Below are 27,865 nucleotides of genomic sequence, written 5' to 3' on the forward strand. Positions count from 1 at the left end.
TCAGAATACACTGACCAACATGATCTGAAACAGGGATGTCCTTGTTACATTTACAACAAGCCAACAATATCTTGGACGAAAACATCATCCATGTTAACAATTTAGGAAAACATCAGACCAGTAATATCAGGACCTACAATGAACATGTTCAGGAACGGGAACCTGTCCAGGCTGTACACAGCTTCACAAACAGCTAATCCACCAAGAAGCAGAACAAAGATGGCAGAAATATAAAGCATATGCTTTCTATTATAACATTAAAGATGTTTATAGAACATGCCATTGAATATAACTAATAAAGATGTCTTAATATATGTATATACATTTTTTTTGCGCATTTTGTTGGACATTGAAATTAAATATTACTTATCGATATATATATATATAGCCATGGTAAAGTTTCATTTAGAAAAATAGAATAAATGTGCTGAATGAGAACCATATGTGATTACACTGCCACTTTATAGTGCTGCATTAGTTTGATTGGCCACATGCAATTCTAGTGATTTGTATACCAGGTACAAACACAAATTCTTACCATGTCATATACTCATTTACTTTCCTGAAACACAATGATCATTAAACTAATGTTATGTTTACATCAATAAACACTTCAAATATGTCCCTCAAAATCATAATCAGTCAATATGGGTAACCTTTTCAACACCAAGATTTAAGTCATCATTAATCTTTCCCCATTATCCACTCATAACTAATCTGGTTGCCCCACTATCTAGTCATCACTAATCTGGTTGCCCCTCTATCTAGTCATCACTAATCTGGTTGCCCCTCTATCCAGTCACCACTAATCTGGTTGTCCCACTAATCAGTCACCGCTAATCTGGTTGTCCCACTATCCAGTAACCACTAATCTGGTTGCCCCACTAATCAGTCACCACTAATCTGGTTGCCCCACTATCCAGTCACCACTAATCTGGTTGCCCCACTATCCAGTCACCACTAATCTGGTTGTCCCACTATCCATCAGTCACCACTAATCTGGTTGCCCCACTATCCAGCCACCACTAATCTGGTTGCCCCACTATCCAGTCACCACTAATCTAGTTGCCTCACTATCAAGTCATCACTAATCTGATTGTCCCACTATCCAGTAACCACTAATCTGGTTGCCCCACTAATCAGTCACCGCTAATCTGGTTGCCCCACTATCCAGTCACCACTAATCTGGTTGCCCCTCTATCCAGTAACCACTAATCTGGTTGCCCCACTAATCAGTCACCGCTAATCTGGTTGCCCCACTAATCAGTCACAGCTAATCTGGTTGCCCCACTATCCAGTCACCACTTATCTGGTTGCCCCTCTATCCAGTCACCACTAATCTGGTTGTCCTTCTATCCAGTCACCTCTAATCTGGTTGTCCTTCTATCCAGTCACCACTAATCTGGTTGTCCCACTATCCAGCCACCACTAATCTAGTTGCCCTACTATCCAGTCACCACTAATCTGATTGTCCCACTATCCAGTCACCACTAATCTGGTTGTCCCACTATCCAGTAACTATTAATCTGGTTGCCCCACTAATCAGTCACCACTTATCTGGTTGTCCCACTATCCAGTAACCACTAATCTGGTTGCCCCTCTATCCAGTCACCACTAATCTGGTTGCCATTCTATCCAGTAACCACTAATCTGGTTGCCCCACTAATCAGTCACCGCTAATCTGGTTGCCCCTCTATCCAGTCACCGCTATTCTGGTTGCCCCTCTATCCAGTCATCACTAATCTGGTTGCCCCACTATCCAGTCACCACTAATCTGGTTGTACCACTATCCAGTCACCACTAATCTGGTTGTCCAACTATCCAGTCACCACTAATCTGGTTGTCCCACTATCCAGTCACCACTAATCTGGTTGCCCCACTATCCAGTCACCACTAATCTGGTTGTCCCTCTATCCAGCCACCACTAATCTGGTTGCCCCACTATCCAGTCACCACTAATCTGGTTGTCCCTCTATCCAGTCACCACTAATCTGGTTGTCCCACTATCCAGTCACCACTAAACTGGTTGTCCCACTATCCAGTCACCACTAATCTGGTTGCCCCACTATCCAGTCACCACTAATCTGGTTGCCCCACTATCCAGTCACCACTAATCTGGTTGCCCCACTATCCAGTCACCACTAATCTGGTTGTCCCACTATCCAGTCACCACTAATCTGGTTGTCCCACTATCCAGTCACCACTAATCTGGTTGCCCCACTATCAAGTCACCACTAATCTGGTTGTCCCACTATCCAGTCACCACTAATCTGGTTGCCCCACTATCCAGCCACCACTAATCTGGTTGCCCCACTATCCAGTCACCACTAATCTAGTTGCCTCACTATCAAGTCATCACTAATCTGATTGTCCCACTATCCAGTAACCACTAATCTGGTTGCCCCACTAATCAGTCACCGCTAATCTGGTTGCCCCACTATCCAGTCACCACTAATCTGGTTGTCCCTCTATCCAGTCACCACTAATCTGGTTGTCCCACTAATCAGTCACTGCTAATCTGGTTGCCCCACTAATCAGTCACTGCTAATCTGGCTGCCACTTTATCCAGTCACCACAAATCTAATTGCCCCTCTACCAGTCATAACTAATCTGGTTGTCCTTCTATCCAGTCACCTCTAATCTGGTTGTCCTTCTATCCAGTCACCACTAATCTGGTTGTCCCACTATCCAGCCACCACTAATTTGGTTGCCCTACTATCCAGTCACCACTAATTTGATTGTCCCACTATCCAGTCACCACTAATCTGGTTGTCCCACTATCCAGTAACTATTAATCTGGTTGCCCCACTAATCAGTCACCACTTATCTGGTTGTCCCACTATCCAGTAACCACTAATCTGGTTGCCCCTCTATCCAGTCACCACTAATCTAGTTGCCACTCTATCCAGTAACCACTAATCTGGTTGCCCCACTAATCAGTCACCGCTAATCTGGTTGCCCCTCTATCCAGTCACCGCTAATCTGGTTGCCCCTCTATCCAGTCATCACTAATCTGGTTGCCCCACTATCCAGTCACCACTAATCTGGTTGTCCTTCTATCCAGTCACCTCTAATCTGGTTGTCCAACTATCAAGTCACCACTAATCTGGTTGTCCCACTATCCAGTCACCACTAATCTGGTTGCCCCACTATCCAGTCACCACTAATCTGGTTGTCCTTCTATCCAGTCACCACTAATCTGGTTGTCCCACTATCCAGTCACCACTAATCTGGTTGCCCCACTATCCAGTCACCACTAATCTGGTTGTCCCTCTATCCAGTCACCACTAATCTGGTTGTCCCACTATCCAGTCACCACTAATCTGGTTGCCCCACTATCCAGTCACCACTAATCTGGTTGTCCTTCTATCCAGTCACCACTAATCTGATTGTCCCACTATCCAGTCACCACTAATCTGGTTGTCCTTCTATCCAGTCACCACTAATCTGGTTGTCCCACTATCCAGTCACCACTAATCTGGTTGTCCTTCTATCCAGTCACCACTAATCTGGTTGTCCCACTATCCAGTCACCACTAATCTGGTTGCCCCACTATCCAGTCACCACTAATCTGGTTGTCCTTCTATCCAGTCACCACTAATCTGATTGTCCCACTATCCAGTCACCACTAATCTGGTTGTCCCTCTATCCAGTTCACCACTAATCTGGTTGTCCCACTAATCAGTCACCTCTAATCTGATTGTCCCTCTATCCAGTCACCACTAATCTGGTTGTCCCACTATCCAGTCACCACTAATCTGGTTGCCCCACTATCCAGTCACCACTAATCTGGTTGTCCCTTTATCCAGTCACCACTAATCTGGTTGTCCCACTATCCAGTCACCACTAATCTGGTTGCCCCACTATCCAGTCACCACTAATCTGGTTGTCCCACTATCCAGTCACCACTAATCTGGTTGTCCCCACTATCCAGTCACCACTAATCTGGTTGCCCCACTAATCAGTCACCACTAATCTGGTTGTCCCACTATCCAGTCACCACTAATCTGGTTGTCCCACTATCCAGTCACCACTAATCTGGTTGTCCCACTATCCAGTCACCACTAATCTGGTTGTCCCACTATCTAGTCACCACTAATCTGGTTGTCCCACTATCCAGTCACCACTAATCTGGTTGTCCCACTATCCAGTCACCACTAATCTGGTTGTCCCACTATCCAGTCACCACTAATCTGGTTGCCCCACTAATCAGTCACTGCTAATCTGGCTGCCACTCTATCCAGTCACTGCTAATCTGGTTGCCCCTCTATCCAGTCACCAATAATCTGGTTGTGCCTTTATTTTCATTGTAATTTTATCAACTGCTGATATGACTGTCCATCTTCCTGTCACCAATCTAGTATTCTTCACTCATATTTATCTTTTAAGTATATATTTGGATGAGTTTGTCTCTTGAATAACTGGTAACTGAACAATCTTCATATACTGGTATAAGTGTCCAGCCAATCTGATTCGATAGCTATGTAAGATCTTAAGATCATCCACTAGCATCATCAGTAGCTGTCATAATATATTCTCAATACATTGATGTGTTTCTTCATCCATGCTTGAAACTACATTTCAAGGCCTTAAGTTCAGTTCAAGTGCATAGGTTTTCAAATGCAGAAGCATTGTTATTTACATGGTAGAGTTGTCTGATAGGTCAGAGTTCATGCTGAAGACTTGAAATAAACTTACAAGGTTTGGCGTAAATCTGTTTATCTAAATCACATTAACCTCCATACTGTTAAGTACAATAATACTTGGTATAGCTCAGCCAAGTGATCATGCATTGAGGAAGACATTACACTGAGTTTAACATCTCTCTGTAGAGTGACAGTATGTCTGTTAAAAGAACAATTTTTGTTTTTTTCGCGCAGCAGCCATTGTTGGCAAAAGAAGTTCCACTCACTTGTGCAGGGTTACCGATTCTTTCAGCATTGCTTTTTATCTGAATTGTATTTAAAAATTTTGAAATGTATTCTATACATAACACCTTCAGCTAAAGCATCATTCATTAAGACCTTTGAAGAACCAGGTAAAAACTGTAATTATTCTAAAATTATCACAGGAAAAATGTCTACCATTTCCCTCTCCCCCAATTTCATCCTGAGACACTTAGTTAATAGATTTAGAAAGTTATACTGTATAACTTGTCAAAACCAGTTTCCTGTGTATTTTAGCATATTTGTATGGTCTTTTTTTTTTTTTTAGTGATTACAACCTGTTTAATCCGTAAACCTGACTTTATCGACCAAAAATTCTGGACCCGATTACATTCACTTATGACAGGTTACACTGTATTATAAATGGAGTTTTACAAGATTCCTCCCAGATTTTTCTGTCATTATATCTCATAGACACAGCAAAATGTTACTACAACACCAAATTGACATGAATGTATATCCTTGATAGGTCATCATCACAAGAAATGAGTAACAGACCCCTTAGGCGCCTCATCTTGTAAGACGTAATTTTACAATTTTTTGCAAATGATTGAAAATCACCATTATCAATGGTCAAAGAAGTTATATTGAACCTGATTTCATAAAATCTGTCCACAGAGACCAAGTCTCCACTCTGACATCACTTTGGAGGTAGGGCTGCCAGATGTTGTTATGACCCTATCACAAATATATATAATGAGTGTTATAGGGGTATGGTAGCCTCTTATGATTGTCACTAAGGAAAAGTGGAGCAAATGCAGAAACCACAGCACTGAACTTGATATCAGAGCAATGGAAATCATATCATAGTACTGGTTGACATCAAAATAACTAAAACAATATGAGGTTAGTACATAAAACAGTAAAACATTTTCACACAAATCCATAGTTAGGTAGCACACCAAATCTAGTCCGTAACATCTTTAGATATTATAAAAAATAATCAAACACCCTCCCCCAGAATATCATGCCTTCATATAAAATCTGAGCGGGACGCGACATGAAGGAATTTAATGTGAATAACATACTGAACAATATATGCCTCTCTTTATTTCATTGTGACACACACAAACAAAAAAAAATATATCGACCAAATATTGTTGTGTCTGAATTTCTTTGTAGATCAATATTAGTTGAGTAATACCCCAGTTTTTGTTTTTGCCAAGATCCCAATTAAGTAAATTATAATAAATCAGAAAATAATTGAAGACTGGTATAAAAATTTTAAAAAGTTGATCATAATTATAAACCTAGAATAGTGTTACATCTAGTGTAAAGGAATCCCTCAAGAAAACTACAGTCTGAAAATTCTAAAAAAAAAATTGATAAAGATTTCAAAAGTCATGTTTTACTGGTATGGTTAGTAGTGGTTATACAAAATGTACTAGATTTGACACTTACCCGTTTTCTTTTGAAAGATGCACACATAGAGTATGTCGACCACAAGTCCGACAACAACCAGGACAAAACCAACTATGGCTAGGATCAGGCCTGTGTTGTCTACAACAAAGAACGAAAAATTGTAAACAAATCAAAAATGGGAAATTTTAGTCACAATATTGCATAATTATCTCTTTCATTACTACTGTATTGACATTATCTTATTCTTATAATTTAAGATCCTGGATGCATCAAAAACTGGATGGAGCCTTAAATGAAAGTTTTATGCCATATTTTTCATGTTATTTTCATAACACTCCAGTATTGTACTCAATACATATAAAAGAATAAGGTGTAGGGTGATTTTCCACTTCATTGTGGAAAACTTAAAAACTCAAAATTGTGCCAGAAAAAAATAAACCAAATATATTTTCTGTTTTTTTCCCCTACATATCGAATATACCTTTAAATATATCTTTCTTTGATCTTATTTAAGCAATTTTGCTTCTAGATCACTGGACTGTTCATCACTGGTGTCTAAATTTAATACAAGTGTAATTTAACAAAAAAAGTAATATTACACAAATTCATAATGCCACATCAACATCTCATCTTAATTCTGCTTGTAAATAATTTCTTTGTATCATCATTACCATTACAACATTGCGCCAATAAAGTCTTAAGTTTTGAACTGAGATTTTCATACTGATCTGTAGAAATTTACCATCAGATGATGTACACTTTTGACAAATGCTCATGCCGACTGCACAGAGGACCATTCCAATGACACAGCACAGCGAGATAGTGATGGTGACCACTGAAAAGGAGAAATGACAAAAAATATTGTCAGGAAATAATGTCATGAAATTTATATAACTTACAAGAGGTAATGTCACGCTCACTTACAGATGATCTACCATATTCAATCCAATAAGTGTGCATGTCCCTAAAACGCACCCCTTGTCGTTTCCAGGCCTCAATTTCAATTGCCAAGGCATACAGAAAGACCAAAACTGTATATAGATTTGTAATAATTTTGTCTTATTAAGCACCTTTTTATTTTTTTTCCATTTTGAAATGACCTGGGTGCTTATTTGGTCAATTATGGTAACTGGAACAAGTACATTGAAGTAACTTGTTCAAGTACACCGTGAAATAAACAACACATGCTTTACAAATAAAACTAGTTTTTGAAGGTCTCCTATGGCCAGTTATATATAAAAAAACCTTTGACCTATGTAAAGACCAATGAATCATATAGGATCCTTGTTTTTCTTGGATCGTTTTTACAAACAGGTTTAATTAACATGTGCAAGTATGCAGATTTTGATCTGTCTGACAACAACGAAATATGTATATATAGTTTAATTTCATAATATGTTACACTCATTTCTATTGGATGGACCTTTGAGGTTATTTTTCCATGGACTGAAGGATTGTACGGCGAGGATTGATGATGTCATACATACAAAACGTTTTTGCGGGGACCTTTAAAGCGGCGCAGTCATTGTCAAATTGAATTATTGGATAAGATATCGATTTGCTACAATCAAATTTGTTTTATTGTAAAAGTAAATAAAAGTATGAAAATTAATGCCTAATTACTAGTGCCTCATTGAATTATTCAAATTAAACTATAAGCAACATTCTCAATATATTTAGGGTTCCCAAAAGATATTGATAATAATGCTTAAATACCTAGTCACTTCTGAAATTTTCTAATGAGCTGAGTAAATGAAGTCAGCTGCATCTATGGACTTCGGTGTGAATGCACGGCCTGAACTTCTAACGATAATGACTAAAACTGTAAGAAATTAAAGATATACTTACCAATGATATTTACTGGTGATTTCTCATTATCTGAAATAAAGGAAATATTATAAGACTCTTTCATATGTGGATATGAAGGATAGGGATGTTCTACCCGAGGGTCACAAAATGTAGTAAAACCCGAGGCTTGCCGAGTCAGAGCCAAAATTTATACAAACTCTGTTCCCCTTGCCAAGTGAGCTTAAAAGGGCAGAAACCATACATAGTCCTTTCAGTAATTGCTATGTATTTTCATTATGTAAAGCACTTACCACACTTGGACACTGTTGGGATATTCCATTTGATGATACCTGGAATTAGAATGAAAAGATTGACTTTACTGTAAGTTATCGTAGCATGTTACCATTAACCAACCTTTATTCCTGGCTACAAAATTTCGCAAGTTCCATTTCAAAAGAAGTTTTTGGAACAGACAAAATCTCTATTTTCATTTTATACCAATCGGAAAACCTCAGCACTTTCTCTGAAATAAAGTATTTGGAAAGTGTTCCAGATTGGATTTTGTGAAACGGACTATAGCCATTTACCTGCATATGTGATTCATAATAAGTGTTCATACGACTGAATTACTCACTCATAATAAGCGATAGATTCTGCCAGTATTGTCGATGATCAGTATGCAGTAAAAAAATACTTTATGTAATTTGATGATGGAATTAACGTGTTATATATGATACTATGATCATTGATAATAATTTGTGGCATTAAGCTTTCACAAATTTTAGTTGGTCACAAAGTTCACAAACGTAAATTTGAAAAACAAACAGAAGTTGGTTTACAGTCATGAAACTGTTTGGTATTCCACTGGTATCACTTGCAGCTTCATGTCACAGTGACCAACTACAATGTAGTTGTTTTTAGTGAAACATAATTTGAAGTTATATATATAGTCTATTTTATCACAGCATGCGTACCAGGTCAGTCGGCTGGACCACATGGGGATGCTGAAAAGTCTTTAGACCAAGTTTGGTAACAATACAACGAATCATTTACCAGTATGTATTAGAAATTAAAAGAAATGTTGACGGATAAATCAGGTGGAGATGGCTCAAGTTTCTCCAGTAAAGCTTAGCTATCAAACCTCCTCTTTCTTTGGAGGAAACACAGCAGCCGTTTGATGTAAATGTAAAGCTTAGCTACATAATCAAACCTCCTCTTTCTGAGTCAGAGGAACACAAGTTCTCCAGCCGTTTGGCTGAATGAAGTAGCTATCCTTCTTTTCGAGTTGGAAACACAAGTTCTCCAGCCGTTTTGGCTGCATGATGTAAAGCTTAGCTACAGTACTATCAAACCTCCTCTTTCTGAGTAAGAGGAAACACAAGTTCTCCAACCGTTTGGACTGAATGATGTCAAGCTTAGCTATCAAACCTCCTCTTTCTGAGTAAGAGGAAACACAAGTTCTCCTTTTGGCCGTTTAGCAGGTCACCTCTCTATCTGATATGAGTTCTCGCCAACTGAATGATGTCAAGCTTAGCTATCAAACCTCCTCTTTCTGAGTAAGAGGAAACACAAGTTCTCCAGCCGTTTTGGCTGCATGAGGTAAAGCTTAGCTACAGTACTGTATCAAACCTCCTCTATCTGAGTTAGAGAAACACAAACGGCATCTTCCAAAATGAATTAAGAAAGCAGAGTCAGAAAAATTGGTTTGAAAATCCAATGCAGATTATTGACAAAAATGGTTTGTTACCGTTATGAATGACATTAAAAGATTTTGTTTGAAGGAATATGACTTTGTGGATGGGGTTGTCATAAGTGAAGTACAGTGCACCTACCTTTGGTGAACAAGAACACCAACCAGGCGTGCATCAACACCATACACATTATAGCAATACTCAGGCTAAGGAGCACAGCTGTGGATAAAACAATGTGGATCAATGACAGAAAGTGAAATTACCATTCTATTCTGCATGCTGTGTTTGCATATTACAGAGTTATCTGCCCTTGAGGGTAGGTATCGATTGTGATGTCATGTGTTTGCGAGCGTAACGTCGTACTTTTCGGACGACATGAATTACGATCACAAAATAATCGATATCAACCCGCAAGGGAGCAAACTCTGTAATATGCAAAGACGAAATAAAAAGTTTATTTGAAGATGTACGGTACTTGGCTTAGTAGGCATGCATATATAAACCGTATTTGATCCAATAAGCGCCCATGTCCCTATAAGTGCCCCTCCCCTTTTTTGAGGGGTCATTTAATTGCCTTGCTCATTAAGCACCTTCTAAATTTTTCATTTTTTTTAAACGCCCTGGGTGCTAATTAGGTTGACCATGGTATATAAAATTTACTTGTTTATAGTGAAACTGAACAATATTTCTATTAACTATAACAATTTATAGTTAATGTTCTTCAGAAATCATGATAAAGAGCCTTATTAATGGAAATAAAGTTTCATAAATGATTACATATTAATATCAGTTATTAATACAAAATTAGTAAAATCAATCAATTGCCCATGCAACAAAACATTGCTAAGTGCCTTTTCCATTATCTCTTTGATAAGTAATTCTTTAGTGGCTATGTTTTAATTACTGTATTCGCTGTAATTAGTGCTCATTAATGATAATAAAACCTTCTAGTGGGAATGTTTTAATTACCATATTCACTGTAATTAGTGCTCGGAGTACATGAAGAATTATAACAAAGGGCTTATGAACTGGGAACCAAAATGTAAGTTATAGATGAAAAACCTCAACAAGAGGCCCATGGGCCTTAACAGTCATCTGACTATTGGCATAATACAACTTAGTCATTTAAAGATTTTAGCCATTTTGACCCCTGTGACTTTGAATGAAGGTCAAGGTAATTCATTTGAACAAACTTGGTAGCCCTTCATCCCAGCATGTTGCAGGCCCAATATGAGTATCCTGGGCCTTCTGGTTATTGAGAAGAAGTCGTTTAAAAGATTTCCAGCCTATTTGACCCCTGTGACCTTAAATCAAGGTCAAGGTCATTCATTTGAACAAACTTGGTAGCCCTTCATCCCAGCATGTCAACGGCCTAAAATCAGTGCCCTGGGCCTTCTGGTTCTTGAGAAGAAGACGTTTTAAGATTTTAGTCTTTTTGACCACTGCGACCTTGGATGAAGGTCAAGGTCATTCATTTGAACAAACTTGGTAGCCCTTCAAGCCAGCATGTTGCAGGCCCAATATGAGTATCCTTGGCCTTCTGGTTCTTGAGAAGAAGTTGTTTTAAAGATTTTAGCTTTTTGACCCTGTGACCTTGAATGAAGATCAAGGTCATTCCTTTGAACAAACTTGATAGCCCTTCATCAAAGCATGTCAAGGGCCCGATATCAGGTCTCTAGGCCTCTTAGTAATTCACAAGAAATTGTTTTTAAACGATTTTAGCCTATTTGACCCCTGTGACCTTAAATGAAGCTCAAGGTCATTCATTTGAACAAACTTGGTAGGCCTTCATCCCAGCACGCCTAATATCAGTGCCCTGGGCCTTCTGGTTCTTGAGAAGAAGTCCTTTATAAGGTTTCAGCCTTTTTGACCACTGCGACCTTGGATAAAGGTCAAGGTCATTCATTTGACCAAACTTGGTAGCCTTCCATCCCAGCATGCTACAGGCCCAATATCAGTACCCTGGACCTTCTGGTTCTTGAGAAGAAGTTGCTTAAAGATTTTAGCCTATTTGACCCCTGTGACCTTAAATGAAGGTCAAGGTCATTCATTTGAACAAACTTGGTAGCCCTTCATCCCAGCATACGACAGGCCAAATATCAGTACCCTTGGCCTTCTGGTTATTGAGAAGAAGTCGTTTGAATGAAAACTTTAAGGCGGACGGCGGACGGCGCACGACGACGGACAGCGCTTGATGACAACAGGTCATCCTGACCCTTCTGGTCAGATGACCTAAAAACTTGCCATATTTTAACTATATCTGTATTCTAGATGTACTACTCACGACCATGGCACATTAATCTGCCACAGTAAACATGCATATGCCTTCTTTCATTTGAGACGCATTATTATGTCGTTTGTTGCATGTGAAAGACTTTGAAGTGGGATACTATGCCATCATAATCAGCATCACAAAGTATTGAGTAATGTAAAACATTCTTACTAGTAAATCCATGGAATGGAAAATGGTGTTTTATTACCGTAGCTTTGATTCCATTTCTTGAAGAGGGGAGGGGTTCTTATAGGGGGAAGGGCACTAATTTCAGCGAATACAGTATTTTTAAAGTTTGGGATATGAATATTGATATCAATAAACCCAATTCCACATTTACTCACATATTACTTAATTTAAAATTGATACTTTGGCCAAATGTGTGTACATTCCTTAGTAAAATGTGGCTGATTAAATAAAGAACGTTATATTGAATGATGGGACATATACATTGACAAGTACATATAAGAATATCTTGATTCTAAAGTTACTGTACATTACTAATAGTTGCAATGGTTTTATTGGAGTATCCTTTTTTATCCTTACTGTTTTCATTTCAACATTTTACAAATACTTACTCTCTCCAGTACATGGGCAGTCTGGATTTGGATTTGGATTTGCTAAAAAGAAAAAAAACATGGAAAATTGTTAGAACAAATATGCTTCCAAACATTTTTTTTCAGTACAAGCTCAATTTTGAAGAAGCTCCACCTGTAAAAGAGAATTACACATCCAGTTCATGCAGGCATGTATTTTCCATTTGGTATTTGGTTCCCCTTTGTAAGGAATTTTATTACATTTGATTGAAATTCATTTATTACTATATGGCTTAAAGATGCTACACCGCTTTTTTTCTCTATCAAAAACAGACGCAGAAAATTTAGTATTTTTCTTCAGCTGCAAAAATTACTTACTTTGAAAAGTTTGAGTTTCTGATTTAAAAAAATATCAAAACTAATTAATTGCATCTCGAAAAAAATTCGTGGCACTATGTCCTATATGAAATGAAATACTTTTTGCAAACGCACCAAAGGCAAAATGAATTCTTTAACATTATTTTTTGTGTTAATTAGACATACATATCCGCGATTAAACTTCAATTATGATGAGTATCACGTATGTTCTATCGGTGTTGGAGCATCTTTCAGGAATTATAACTTTTCTAATGAGCCTTAAAACCAAATGCTATTTCGGAAAGGTAGTGAGTAAAAAGATTCACATCTAAAAGATTTGCTTGTAATTCTACTGATAATCTGTTTGCCTTCCCTGAGGAAGCTATTGTCCAACTGTGGTTGAAATCCTTTCAGTACATTATGATAAGAAGCAATTTGTAGCAAATGTTGATAGCTAAGACAGTTAACATACAGCACTATATGACAATAAAGCTCATCTTTTTGTGAGTCATATGATCTTACACTATCAGAGTGTAACCTGTCTAAACTGGATGTAACAGGGACCAGAATGGCCAGTAACTTGTACAGTCAGGATTCTGGATTATACAGGTTTAATTGCCATAAATTAAGAAGGAACATGCCGTATAATTATTTCGGAATAGACAGTGATCTGGATAAGACAAGGACCGGTTTTGACAAGTTATACTGTATATAATGATAAATTTTAGATTCTTATTTTTTTTATTAACAAAATGTCCATCAGGGATCTGTAGATATACACACATCACATTTCTGTTAGGATGGAATGCTATAAGGTTACCAAAGATCAAATTTCACTGATTGCAAATTTAACTTTTATTGCTCTATATTACCATGGAAAAAAAATTTAAACATAAATTGTGTTCTTAATTGTGTCTTAATTCACTTTACTTTACTAGTAAGGTTTTGTTAGGGAATATATACCATATAGCCGGGTTGATGTTTTCGCGATTCACGAGAAATCGCTATAATCAATTTCAGAAGGATATACAGTAAAATATTTTGTTTGTTTTGTTTACTTAGTTTCTTGTCTTATCAACAGCAAAGAAAAAAACAAATTGTGAAATTTTAGACAGCTAAGATTTCATTTCCTCATTGTTACTTAAAATCGCGAGCAATTTGATCCACGTAAATACCAGTCTATAAACTTATATCTCGTATACATTGCATTAATTGATACAATCCAAATTATTCCTGTGTCCGTAAAATCTAATGGAAGACTGAGCAGATGATTTCTTCTGTCAATCTCATAAATTGACCTTTTTTTATCCCAGTGCTGATGATTGTTATTTCAATGTTTGATAGTTAACATTTTGGTCAAAAATGAGCAATGGAATGCTGTCCAGAGAGCAGAGGTTTAGATGTCTTTGACAATACCATGATGAACCCTTATGAGTTTATAATTAATTTTTTCTTTGTTTCTGGCTTTCGATTGGCCTATTAATTTTTTTCATTCACGATGAAAAAATATCCGAGAAGAAACCTGACTACGTGACGTCACAATAGAAACATTGACGTTACGTATTGATTTGGAAAAAAATAATCCTTGGAAAAAAAATATGAATCGTTATAAAGTATTTCGTTTTATAAAGTAGCCTGAAATTAATTATAGCATTGAATCACTATTTTTTAAATCGGTATGAAATAAATTTGTTTGCAAACTTTTGTGAGAATCCGCTACGCGGATTCACACCGTTTCAAACAAATTTCTTTCAACCTCGATGAAATTAAAAAAAATACATCAGATGTTGTTTTTACTGAGTTGAAGGTTGATGTATGTTACTATCAATGTGGATATTTCTGCTTAAAAGTAAATATTTTACTGTTTGTATTGTAATGATTTTCGTGATGCATCTATATATATATATATAAATTCAAATTATTATGGAGTCAAAAATTGCACTTGCTGATTATGTTATTTGTGCATATAATACTCTCATAGATTTAATTAAAGTTAAATAAGCTGACATTTCAACTTCACAAATGATTCAAGTTATACAGGATGTTGAATCACAAAGGAGCAAACTTTTTCTTGAGGCAGACATACTGCTTCCTCCTTTTTTCAGTACACTATTGTCCAGTTTATATATAAATAGGGACCTTATGCTACTATTAAAATAAGCCCTATTCTTGAATGGCATGAGGGGACACTGTCAGAGAAAAAATCTTTCTTGATTTTCCATGATATTTGAGCTTGATACTTTCTCTAAAATCTCAAAAAAGCATATGTGTCATTGAATGTTTGACTCTTTAGAAGATATTATTACTCTATGATCAGTTTATCATCAGTTTGACATCATAATTTTTCCATCTTATGGAATTTGGAATGTTTACTTTAACTCCTAATTTACCCCTAAAATTTAATAATGAACTCTTCCAGCCTATGAATTAGAAGAGCTCAAATGTGTCTCCAGGGGTGGATGAATTAACTATGTGTTTCTCTTCCTTCAGTAAATGACACCAGTCGATCTTCAGGTACACAAAATATCAGTCAGGCAATATAATACTTAGACTGAAAAGGACCCACACTCGATCTACATGACTTGCTATATGTATATAACATGTATGTCATCATATCTTATTAATCATTTTCTTGGTGGTGTACATTAAGCTAACAGAAAACTGACATGTAACTATCTGTGTGTCAGTCAGCAGATGAGGATATTTTAGACTTCTGCAAAAAACAATCGTCCATTGAGGTCATTTTCCAACATTTCAAAATTAATATCGGATTCTGTAGTTTATCATTTTCATTTTTGGATTTTTTTTTTATATAATATGCACATACTACAGATTATATACTGTATAATAACATGTCTATATTTAGATAGTCTGCAGCCGAACTGTAGAATATACATGTACACAGGAAGTCGTAAGTGTAGACAGGAAGATATGGCTGACGCAATCTCATATTTCCTTCATCAACATAATCTCAGTGAAGGACACTTATAACTTACAAATATGAAATGTGAAATAAGTGCTAGTACACATTGGGTCCACTTTATAAAGTAAATTTTATTCAAGCACATATATACTAGATAGAGTATATCAGTTATAGGAGCACTAATGTATGTAAGGTAGAGTGCTGAATAAAAATATATAATAAAGATAGTGAATTTTTGATATGTTTCTTGGAATGCTTTTACAATTATACACACTTAATGCTCCTCAACAATTCTACTGATATCTATACAGAATGATTGTGTATAATATTAGATCTCAAATCATTACCGGATTACACTTGGACTTGATAAATCAATTCTCCTTTTTTGCTATGAAAGAAAATATATATTTGTATCCTAAATATACCGTAGTGTAATACTTGAATCAATTACATTAGTTGTATGTCACATTGATGATAAAACTCAATTAAATCTAAGGGTTGTCATCCTTCAAATAGTTACATTAATCAAAGAGGAAAACTTCATGAATTTTCAAACCTTTTGACTATATTTACTATTTGTTTAATAATTTGTGATATATTTGAACATGAAAATAGTGATTAAGTTTCCAAAGTTGAAGTTATGCTTTGATTTGTCTCTTACACACACAAGGCAGACGCATATATTCAGGTAAATTCAAGCCTTGATAAATTAGGTCCAAATATTACCTGACAGAACATTTTGTCATGCAGTTTGTGTATTTTTACTTGAACTTACAGATACAGTTTGAGGAAACCAACATCAAGGGTGCCAAGAACACAAATTTTCTTGGTGTTTGGCTTCAGGTCGCAGAAAAATGTACTGTAAGTAATGTTTTACTTGAAACCTGAGTTCATAGATCCAGAAAGAGCAAATTTCTATCAACACAATCAAGGTTTTTCGGGGCGTAGATACACTTGAACTGAGTAAAAATACAAATTAAAGATGACAATCCTGGCAATATGTATCCACATGTATCAAAGTTGGCCTAAAACCACATAACTTTGAATGAAATTGTTTTCCAGAAGGCTATTGCGGATATGATGGACTAAACTACAAATTTTTTTTGAAAATCAGCAAAACATACGTTTAAGCATTTTTCCATCGAAAGTGTGTCCTGAAATTTGTTGTTGTTACATCATCATATTTGATCACACTGCGCAACATGAAGTATATCTTAGTTTATGTAAGCTTTCAGCTTTTAAAAAACTCGCCAAACGTAAATACAATAACGCCAGAGTATTAATGGTGTCTTGGGACACAGGCCTGGCAAAAACATTTAGTCATACAAATTATATAATTCTGATATGACATTTACATACGTATAATTTATAAATATATGGTGTCTATTGAGACAGGTATTGCTTCACAATCATAATATGAAAACACAATAAAAAAAAAATCACAACAATTGATTTTAATAAAAACATATGTAAGCACTTATGTGTATATATATATATTTTAAAAAAGTTTTCAAGATTAAAGGATTTCAACAAACAATTTAAAAAAAAAAAAATTAAAAATTGGGAAGTCTGACAGAACAAAAAATGCTTTAAAATCTTTCAAGAATGATAATCACAACTCATTACCCTGTTGTACTATAATTTTTGATTGGGAAAAATGTATCAATTAGGGGCAATGAAATTAATTGTTATTTATAATAACAATTACCGGAAACACAATAATCAATGAAACTATAAATATATGATCTCATTATAATTTCAATCTCTATGATCTATGGATTTAATATCTTATGAAAATAGTTTTGACATGGAAAGCTTTATAAATGCTTCCATATTCTAGAAGTTGTAAAGTACATAGAGATATTCAGAATTGCATTGCATTACTCTAAAAACATCAAATATTGCCCACGAAAGTATACATCCAGACTTCCAGACATTCTTTCAACACTTATGTTAGTTTAAAACTTTGATGAAAAAACTCACAAGACAGGAAACATCTAAACACATGCTAATGGACCCATGTTTATCTCAAGAGTCAATTCTAACAAGATGAATCTGTTGTCAGTAATACAGTGGCTGAACACCAGGGTACGTAGTTAATCATTGATAATTTTTCAGGAGATCCAAATTTGCACTATAACCAATATAATGTAAATAGACTTTAATTCATGTCCAATTTTTTTGACCAATTTTGCCATCAATGTAAATTTGAAAAAGTTTCTCCTTGTGAAATAAATATGCTCCATATTTTTTGCACTTTTTTTTTTTTAAATTAAAAGGTATTTCTATTCAATTTTTATTTTATGAAGCTAAATTTGTATTCTCTGCAAAAATGCTTTGAATCAAAAATTGCGAAATTTAGTAGTCGTGAAAGGAAATTGGTTGACAGTATATATGCCTTCTTATGCATTTAGCTGATATTTAGGTGTCACACAATATACTTTAGCTGACAAATACTACTAGATATCCCTTTTACGGAAAATCCTGCTGTATATAGCAAGTTCAAATTTTATTATATCATATGTTGTGATGTTGTTTAAGTTATAACCAATAAAATACCCTGAATTAGACTGGTTGGAACTCTCCCAGGTTGCAATAATGGTGTTGAGATAACAAGGATCTCAACTGTATATCACTGATGCATAATAACTCAGGTAGGATTGAATGTATTAGCTTCTATTCTATCAGGAAAACAAAAACATGCAGTATATTCTTCACAGAACACAATGCAGAGTTTGAATCTAGTAAAAGGTTAATGACATTATGGTGAGATACTTTCAATTGGTTATTTTTTAGGTTAAAATAAAATCATGATGAGAAAAACTGAATTATGATTTCAAACACTAAGAGGTTTAGAAAAATATATTAATATATGATCTAGCTAACATTCTGAAGGTCTAGTGAACAAAGTTAATGGAAGATTAAAAATCAAAGCATGACCAACAGAGATGCTGGACAGATGAGATGATCAAGGTGCGCCGTCGCAGACACGGATGATACAAGCTTACAGTCAATGTTGGATTTCATGACGTTCAAAACGGTTAAAAAAAAAAATACAGATGGAAAAATCTTCTACCAATTACTACCAGAGCACAATTCCATCTATACCAAGTATATAATCCATGACTGAACAAGTCTGGAGTTCCAAGTTTATCCTGTGACTATAATATAAAGTTTAAAGCATATCCCACGTTTCAAAGTCCGCAACTGAAATTGTCTACAGGTCTACATTATGGTGCCTGAGTGGGCACAAATCCATGTGCATTGAGTATATCACATCACTATAATATCCTGAAGTTCTTCTGTTTAGTGCCAAAACTGCAAGTTCAAATTTTATCAAAATCTGACCTCATTTGGCTTAACCATATAGACTGCATGAAAAGTGCAAGAGAGCAAGTTGAATGTCCAACCTTAAAACCAGGTGTTAATCCAGGAAAACTCTTTCTTCTTGAGTTTCAGTAAAGCTACATATCTGGCATATATATCTTATGTCAATATCACATTTATATTCTTTTGGGAACAAATTTTGATTTCTCTGAGATCAAAATAGTATAAATACAATAGTTCAGAGTAGAATCTGTATGGAAAATGCTGAACACTTTTTCTTAGTCTTAACACATATATCATCAAACAAAAGAATGAGGCACAACATCTCAGCTCTCAACTTCCATGGCACTTCCCTTATATCACAATAGAGAGTCAATTCTGATATGAATATATATGTATTTCCAGTTCCTTCCTTGCATACTGAAGTTTAGTCCAAGATTATAATAATTATCCAATGGTAGATGTATATCCCAGGAATTCAGTTTGGTATTCCAACACAGTGCAGACCATTTTAATAATACATGTACCCATCATTGCGATGAGCAAGGTCTGGATAAATGTTTTGGCCACCATACGTTTGACCACCCGGATAATACACCCTCTGAGCCATTCTGTTATCATGGTACACACGAGGGGCTGTCCTATAGCCTCCTTGACTGTATGGGTTACCGGTGTGTCTATAAGGGTCTGACCTTTGACCTCCTTGACTGTATGGGTTGCCGTTTTGTCTATAAGGGTCTGACCTTTGACCTCTGTAACTCTCAGAGCTGATATAGTGATCGTTTGACCTTTTCCTCTTGTTGTGGTGTTGTTGTCGGGGATAGCCATTGTAAGGATTATGTTGGAAGGCTGGGTTGTGGTAAGTCTGCCATGTGCTTTCTTTGGAGTGGTAGCGTTCTGCTCGCGTTGCTTCAATCCGTCCGAAAGAATCCCTCGGATTCTGTTGAGGCCTATTTCTGTCTCTCTTTTCCATCGCATTCCTTTTCTGTCTATCCTTTGTTGGGGCATCTTTGTTGTGCACACGATAAAAGTAGAAGATTGCAAGTCCAATACAACAGAGAAGTAAGATGCCTCCTAAAGTCCCTCCTATGACGGCCCCTATCTCTTCATCAGTTAACTTGGACGTTTGATTTGTAATGATAGGTACAGTGGTGGTAGCTGGACTGGTGTTAGTAGTGGTAGTCAGAGTGGTAGTAGTAGTCGGATTGGCAGTGGTAGTCGGAGTGGTAGTGGTAGTCGGAGTGGTACTAGTGGTCGGAGTGGTAGTAGTAGTAGTTGGAAGTGGTAGTGGTAGTCGGAGTGGTAGTAGTGGTCGGAGTGGTAGTAGTGGTAGTTGGAGTGGTAGTGGTAGTCGGAGTGGTAGTAGTAGGTGGACCTACAGAATGAGGAAAAATTCTAATTACTAAGAGTGAACCATAAAACAGACTAATTAAGACAATAAAGGTTAAGAGGCTGTTGTTAATCTTTAGAAAGATATTTTGCAATGAGTGTATGAGGCATTGTAGTAAGCAGTGGTCAAGAATGAATAGATACCCAAGTAACAAATTCCAAGAATTCTATTTAGAAAAAAATGTCGAATAATCACACTTTATGTATTCTTTTTTTACCTTTATGTCACTGAATGACTTTTTTATTCTTTGATTTACCATTTTTATATTTGTAGTTATAATTTTTCCTCCCAGAACTGCTCCTCGGTAGATTGTTTTGAAGAATAATTAACAGAGGGCCTAGGACTCGTCATTTCTGATTTAAAGGAAGGGTTTTCTCCGCCAGTGCTATAGCCGCTATAGGCAGAGTTTGGTGGATTGTATGAAACCCGATGATCAGCCTCTGAATATCTAGGATTGTTTAATTGTTCTTGAGCACTTTTGTTTTGACCACGCTCCTGGAAGTCATCATTTTTCCCACCAGAATTTTCAAAGGCAGCATTGACTTGTCCTTTGCCAACTGCTGCCAGCCCTGACCCAGATTTTGGTTTTTTCGTCTTATGTTTCTTCCGCCAGACTACTACGATTATTACCAGTATTATGATAACTACCACAGCCGACGCACTACCAATAACAGGGGTCTGCCAGTCCGAGGACGGGCTTTTGGTCGGGGGAGCAGCAGATGTAGAGGATAGACTTGTATGGTTAGTAGAAGCTTGAGTGTTAGTAGATGTATGTCCAACACCAGGGGTTTGGGTCGTCGTCTGTGTCGTAGATGGTGTTGTCGGTGCTAATTTAGAAAACAAAATGAAAGAAACAAACTGAAAGTACAGAAGAAAAAAAGTCAAAGTTGCAAAAAAAATTTGATGAGTAATTGAGAAAAAAAAATGTTTTGGTAATAATTTAATTTAAAACAAGGAAAATGACTAATTTACTACTAGAATAACTATGAAAATAACATTGGGAAAACATGTTGATACTAATTAGCAGAAAATGAAAATGATTTACAGGTAAATGACTACAATCATTTGAAAATGATGTCCTGATTGGTCTGCCAGCATCACCAACCTGATGTAGGTTGTAATGGGAAGAATAACATCCAGCCAAGTTACATTAAGTTCAAATGAAGGTCAAGGTCATGCATCAGATCAGTAGTTCTTCTCCATAAATGACTGACCATAAATCAAGTTTCTGAGTTTAAGTGGGAAGTCATTTAATAAATTCAAGTCCTATTTAAATGAAAACTAAAAATGTTGTTTAGACCTCAGTGCCCCAGTTGATGTACTATTGCTTATTGAAAGGTTGCTAAATAAAAGTAGAATCAAGAGAAAAGAAATGAAACTGCAGCACCACAGCGAAATGGAGGTGAAATGATTATGACTTGGATGCTTATATGTTAGTAGAAGTTAGAATATAATAATGCATCAGTGAATTCATAAAATTACACTATTAGTGTTAAATAATTAAGCCATTATGTCTAGTTCTATCCAATTACAAACATTATATGATGTGTAATGAGACCTTCTTTTTAACATATGTTTTGTGCAAGCAGCAACATATATGAGATTATCCACTGGTATAAGCAATAATTACAAATTAATTGAAATTAAGTAAACAGATTGTGCTGAAAGAAAAACAAAACTTGAATAACTATGACAATGAATATTAAACAAAATAAAAATGAATATTAAAATAAAAATTCAACAAAACTTGAATTTGAATTAAAGTGGAATTAAATTTCAACAGGACTGAATGTGGACCTACTTGTGATATGGGCATGGGATTCTGCAGCTTGGTCTGTCGATTTTAGAAGTCAAAAATGAAATAATTAATTATCCCTAATATCCTCTATGTAAAAGGAATTCAGCTCATATGGCAATTCAAACTGATTCTCATAACATTAATATTACGATGTCACAATTTTCCCCTGGAATTCTTGATATAAAGCTATTGCAAAAATATCTTTGGAATTGTGACATATGTTCTCTTTCAGATAATATGATGTTTTTATTTTAGTTACTTTGAAATTATGATAATTTATGTCATTCATTCATCAAACTCATTTAAAATATTCCAATAAAATCATCATCTGCAGATATGAACTTTGAACTGTGTTTTCAGTTGGCAGTTATGGCCTAACGAAAACCAATTGCAGACAAAGACATGAAATACTGTCTAGCAGGTATCACTGAATGTAATTACCTCTTTCTAAATGGCATTCATAATCCCATAAATTGTCAACTCAAAGCAAGCTCAATGCTGTGACATATATCTAACCTAACTATAGTAAATGATAGTCTGCTGATAGACTATATATGTGTCAGTGATTGGAGAAGTCAGCTAATCCCTAAAGTACCTGTGTTTAATACTTAATGTAATTGGCACTATTATCTTGAATATCTTTTGACTCAGACATTATTATTGCAATAGGTTAGGTGTCATCAAGTTATGACATATACATGGGTTGATAAATCATAAGTGTAGCAGCTAGGGAATAGAGGTCATGTGATTACAACTCATAATGACATAATCGATCACTGAACAAGAACGTGTTTTGTTTGCTTGTTTACAGACAGGATGGGTTGTCAAGTGTAAGTGGTGTGGAAAGCTTGGAAACGTGGAGTAAAACAAGTGACCCAATGTATGACAAAGAAGCCCAATAGAGGCCTCAAACTGGGGATCCAACAGTAGGGAATCCGGGTGATCAAATGTTGGACACACTAACAAATATGTTCCTTTTTATCATGAAGTTCCAGAGACACCAAACTGTTGACCTATTCTGTTTTTACATAGTACAAAGTTATCTGTCCTTGCGGGTAGATATTGATTGAAAGGTTTGCGAGTGAAACATTATACTTTTAGAGAAAACTAAATATGTTACGCTCACAAAATAATAAAGCCACAATGGATACCTACTCACAAGGGAGGTAACTCTGCAATATGCAAAGACGAAATAATGTCTCGATCATCATAGGTTATATAAGCTTCATCCTGATTCACACCCGTCAACAAAGACCTTGTATACATTAGCAATATTAAGTCTTGTTTATAAAGGCAGAGTTATCTGCCCTTGGGAACATTTGACAGTCATATTTAAAATTGTCTTTGAGAGCAACCTCATGGCTTTGTCAGAAAAATGCATGATCTCCTTACCAACACTTCAAGGACCAACATAACAACTCCTTCAAACCAAAGACATCTGCATACTTACTTATCATCTCTAAATAACACTTATAATATATACTTGTACCATAAAAAACAGCACTCTCTATATTTTATATGTAGAGGAAATGATATAAGTAATTCAACAGATTCCAAACAAACAGGATGAAACACATAATGGATATAACTGAGACATCTTGTTAATTTGTATCGGATATAAAACAAACTTAAAAATTCTTGTCAATAATCGTCATATCTTCAGGAAAAAGCAGGAAAGATTCAACTTAAAGCAGGTCAGCAGTACAGACATGTCATCTTACTTATTTACCCCTCAAGATTACGGAATGAACTCTTCTGAAAATCGCAGAGTTCATTATGAAATTCTAGAGGTGATTGATTTAAATAATATCTTATACTTCACTTTAAGTTACAGTAGTTATATATATATAATATTAAACAAAGGAAGAGGCATAATTTCCAGGATTTGAAAAATTGTACTAAAAACACAAATGAGCCTTTGATCAAGAGGTTTCCTACCTCTGATTTTATCTTGATTGTAGTAGCTTTAATGGTATCTCAATTCACTAATAAAGACATTACTAAAAAAATTAGTTGCCATCATAATCTCCTTACAAACACCTCAAGGACCAAAATAACAACTTCTTTAAACCAAAAATACCTCTGCATTTTTTAAATACTTAAGTTAAGAAATACTTACTTATCATCTCAAGATAATACCGTCGTATAAATTACAGCACTCCGTATATTTTATATGTAGAGGGAATGATGTTAGTAATTCAACAGATTCCAAACAAACAGAATAAAATACATAATGGATATAACTGAAACATCTTGTTAATTTGGAGAAGAGATAATCCTGTCTATGATAATCTTATATATTAAAACACCACTTTTTAATCTTATGTCAACAATCATGATATTTTCAGGGTAAAGCAGGATTAAGGAATGAACTCTTTTGAAAATCACAAAGTCCATTATGAAATTCTAGAGGTGACTGATTTAGACAAGATCTTATTCTTCACTTTAAGTTACAGCAATTATAGATATAATTATCTGATACAAGAGTCTACATATTATCTAATGACGAATTGGGAAAATGTATGGCAATAAAGTTAAGGTTTTTCAATTAAATATAATCACAATTGATTTTTTTCTTTAAATTAATGATATTCCAATAACTGATAAAAGATAATGAATGATGAGTACTCAATTCAATTCAATCTTACTGATCCTAATATTTACAGAGATGCATGCGCAGCACAAACAAGTTTTAATTATCTTAATTGATAAAGATAATTCCTTAAAGATGCTCCACCACTGACAAATGGTTATTTTTCACTATCAAAATCAGACGATTAAGTATTTTTCTTCAGTTACAAAAGTTACTTACTTTACACCATTACCACCACTGAAAAGTTTGAGCTTCTAATTTTACTTCTAGTTAAAAATATGAAAAATAATTAATTGCATCCCGAAAAAATTCCGGGACACTATATCCTATATGGAATGAAGTACTGATTGCACATGCACCAAAGGCGAAATAAATTATTTTATATATATTTTTGTGTTAATTAGGCATATATATACACGATTAGACACCAATTAATGTTCAAATGACGATTATCATTTTTGCTCTGTCAGCGGTGGAGCATCTTTAATTAATTCAGACCCCTCCGATATAGACTATGTGCCACAAATGTATCTTGTATACAGATAACTGTGTATTTGTAGCAAGAACACTTATATTTCAACAAAGGACGAAGCATGACTTCCAGGATTTGACAAATTGTACTAATAAAAACACAGCTGAGCCTTCAATCAAGAGTTTTCCACCTTCTGTTTTTATTGTGATTGTAATAGCCTTAATAATACTTCAATTCACTAAAAAAGACATTACTAAAATATTTACTTTCTTCAAAATCAATACATATAAAAAATCATAGAATTTGACATCATAAGCAAATCCTTCAACAAAATGAACGAAGCTTGTAAAAACACTCTGTGAAACAAAATCTTGAATGTCATATTTCTATTTCACTGATGTTCAAGAGAGGAATAAGAACATTAATTGGAATTTAATGATACCAAACATTTTCTAAAGAAATTCAACTGTCAGAATTCTGATCTATATGGCTCAAAATTCTGATCTATATGGCTCAACTATGTTCTATGTCCAATGTCATACCTGTAATTATAAGTTCACAAAGGTTCAGGTAGATTAACGAGGAATTGGTGACAGTACCTACCTGGGGTGGTAGTAGGAATACTAGTGGTTGTGCCTAAATATCAACATTCAGACAAAATAGGTCAGAAAAATCATAAAGACTATTATTGGGCTAATTGACTCTTTCTTTAACCATAAAAAGTGAGTTTACCTCACTAAATAATGACGTCACAATGATTATCTACCTGCAAGGGAAGTAACTCTGAAATATGCAAAGACGAAATATTGTCTTGACTATATATCATAGTTATGTATAAGCCTCATGCTGATTCAAAATCATCAACAGAGACCTTGTATATATACATGTATGTAGAAATGTTGAGTCTTGTTTAAAGATAGAGTTATCTGCCCTTGAGAAAATATGACGGCCATATTTGAAAATTGAATTTCAGAGCCATGTCAATACTTTGCCAAAACAAAGCATAGTATCCTTAAAGCATCTCAAGGACCAATACAACAACTCCTTCAAACAAAAAATAACTCTGCATATTTAAAATACTTACGTAACGAAATTAATAATAATTACTTATCAACTTAAGATAATACATGTACTTATGATAATATATACGTATACACTACAGCACTCCATATATTTTATATGTAGAGAAAATGATATTAGTAATTCAACAGATTCCAAACAAACAGAATAAAATACATAATGGATATAACTGAAACATCTTGTTAATTCAGAGAATAGATAATAATTTCTTATGATAATCTTTTATAAAAAAACACACTTAAGAATTTTATTTGTCAATCTCAATATCTTTAAGAAAATGCAGGATAGGTTCAAATTAAAGCAGATCAGCAGTACAGACGTGTCATATATAACTTATTTACCCCCAAAGATTAGGTAATGGACTCTTCTGTTTTGAGAATCCAAAAGTCCATTATAAAATTCTAGGGGTAACCGATTAAGACCATATCTTATTACCTATTCAATTTATTTTAGAGAATTTATACAATAAAATATATTATGCAAGAGTCTTTACAGATTATCTAATGATGAATTGGGAATATATTCAATTAAGGATACTGATATTTGAAAAGTTTTCTAAATTAAATAAATTCATATTTCAAGGTTAACTTTGTCAACTTATAAAAGCTAGCTAATGAATGATGACTATTCCTCTCGGAAGATGTTTTATAGAGCCTAATATTCACAAGGATGCAGTGCAAATAAGTTTACCTTGAGAAAGATAATTCCTTAATTAACCCAGCCCCCTCCCAATAGACAAGGTGTCACATATAAAGCTTGTATACATATAACTGTGGATTTGTAACAAGGAAACTTGTACTTAAACAAAGGATGAAGCATAATTTCCAGGATTTGACAAATTGTACAAAGAACACAGCTGAGCCTTCAATCAAATGCAACAATTCATCTCCCTCTAATTTTGTTGAGCCTTTTGATATCTCAATTCGCTAAAAAAGCATTACTAAAATAATCATTTTCTTTAAAATCAATACACATTCCTATTTCATTTATGTTCAAGAGAGATATAATATGAACATGAAATTAGAAAAAATATCAAAATTTATATTAGGGATCCAACTTAGAATTCTGACCTATATGGCTCAACTATGTTCTATGTCCAATGTCATACCTGTAATTATAAGTACACAAAGGTTCAGGTAGATTAACGAGGAACTTATGACAGTACCTACCTGGGGTTGTAGTAGGAATACTAGTGGTTGTGCCTAAATATCAACATTCAGACAAAATAGGTCAGAAAACATAATGTTATTGAACTAAGTTCTTAAAAAAATAAATAAAAAAACAAACAAAAATATCTGAAATAAATGAAAAATGAAACCATCAAAATATA

At 35.1% G+C, this 27,865-nt stretch overlaps 1 protein-coding gene across 5 annotated transcripts; it reads right to left on the reverse strand.

The window, feature by feature from the left end:
• On the reverse strand, nucleotides 1-27,753 carry LOC138312598 (uncharacterized). Of its 5 annotated transcripts, none has more exons than XM_069253409.1 (8): nucleotides 27,705-27,747; nucleotides 12,638-12,679; nucleotides 9,929-10,006; nucleotides 8,408-8,446; nucleotides 8,157-8,186; nucleotides 7,051-7,143; nucleotides 6,348-6,446; nucleotides 1-562 (listed from the first exon to the last, which is right to left on the reverse strand). In XM_069253409.1, the coding sequence occupies exons 3-8, from the start codon at nucleotides 9,975-9,977 to the stop codon at nucleotides 555-557; spliced, it is 318 nt and encodes a 105-aa protein (XP_069109510.1). In that variant the 5' UTR covers nucleotides 9,978-10,006; nucleotides 12,638-12,679; nucleotides 27,705-27,747; the 3' UTR covers nucleotides 1-554. The 5 variants fall into 5 exon arrangements, with proteins under 5 accessions (XP_069109510.1, XP_069109508.1, XP_069109509.1 ...); XM_069253407.1 differs by lacking the exon at nucleotides 1-562 and adding an exon at nucleotides 4,026-4,744 and having other exon boundaries at nucleotides 27,705-27,748; XM_069253408.1 differs by lacking the exon at nucleotides 1-562 and adding an exon at nucleotides 4,920-4,951 and having other exon boundaries at nucleotides 27,705-27,748.
• Between the last annotated feature and the right edge of the window lie 112 nt (nucleotides 27,754-27,865).

Source organism: Argopecten irradians, unplaced genomic scaffold (genome assembly GCF_041381155.1).
Source record: "Argopecten irradians isolate NY unplaced genomic scaffold, Ai_NY scaffold_0385, whole genome shotgun sequence".
In the NCBI taxonomy this organism is placed as follows: Eukaryota; Metazoa; Mollusca; class Bivalvia; order Pectinida; family Pectinidae; genus Argopecten; species Argopecten irradians.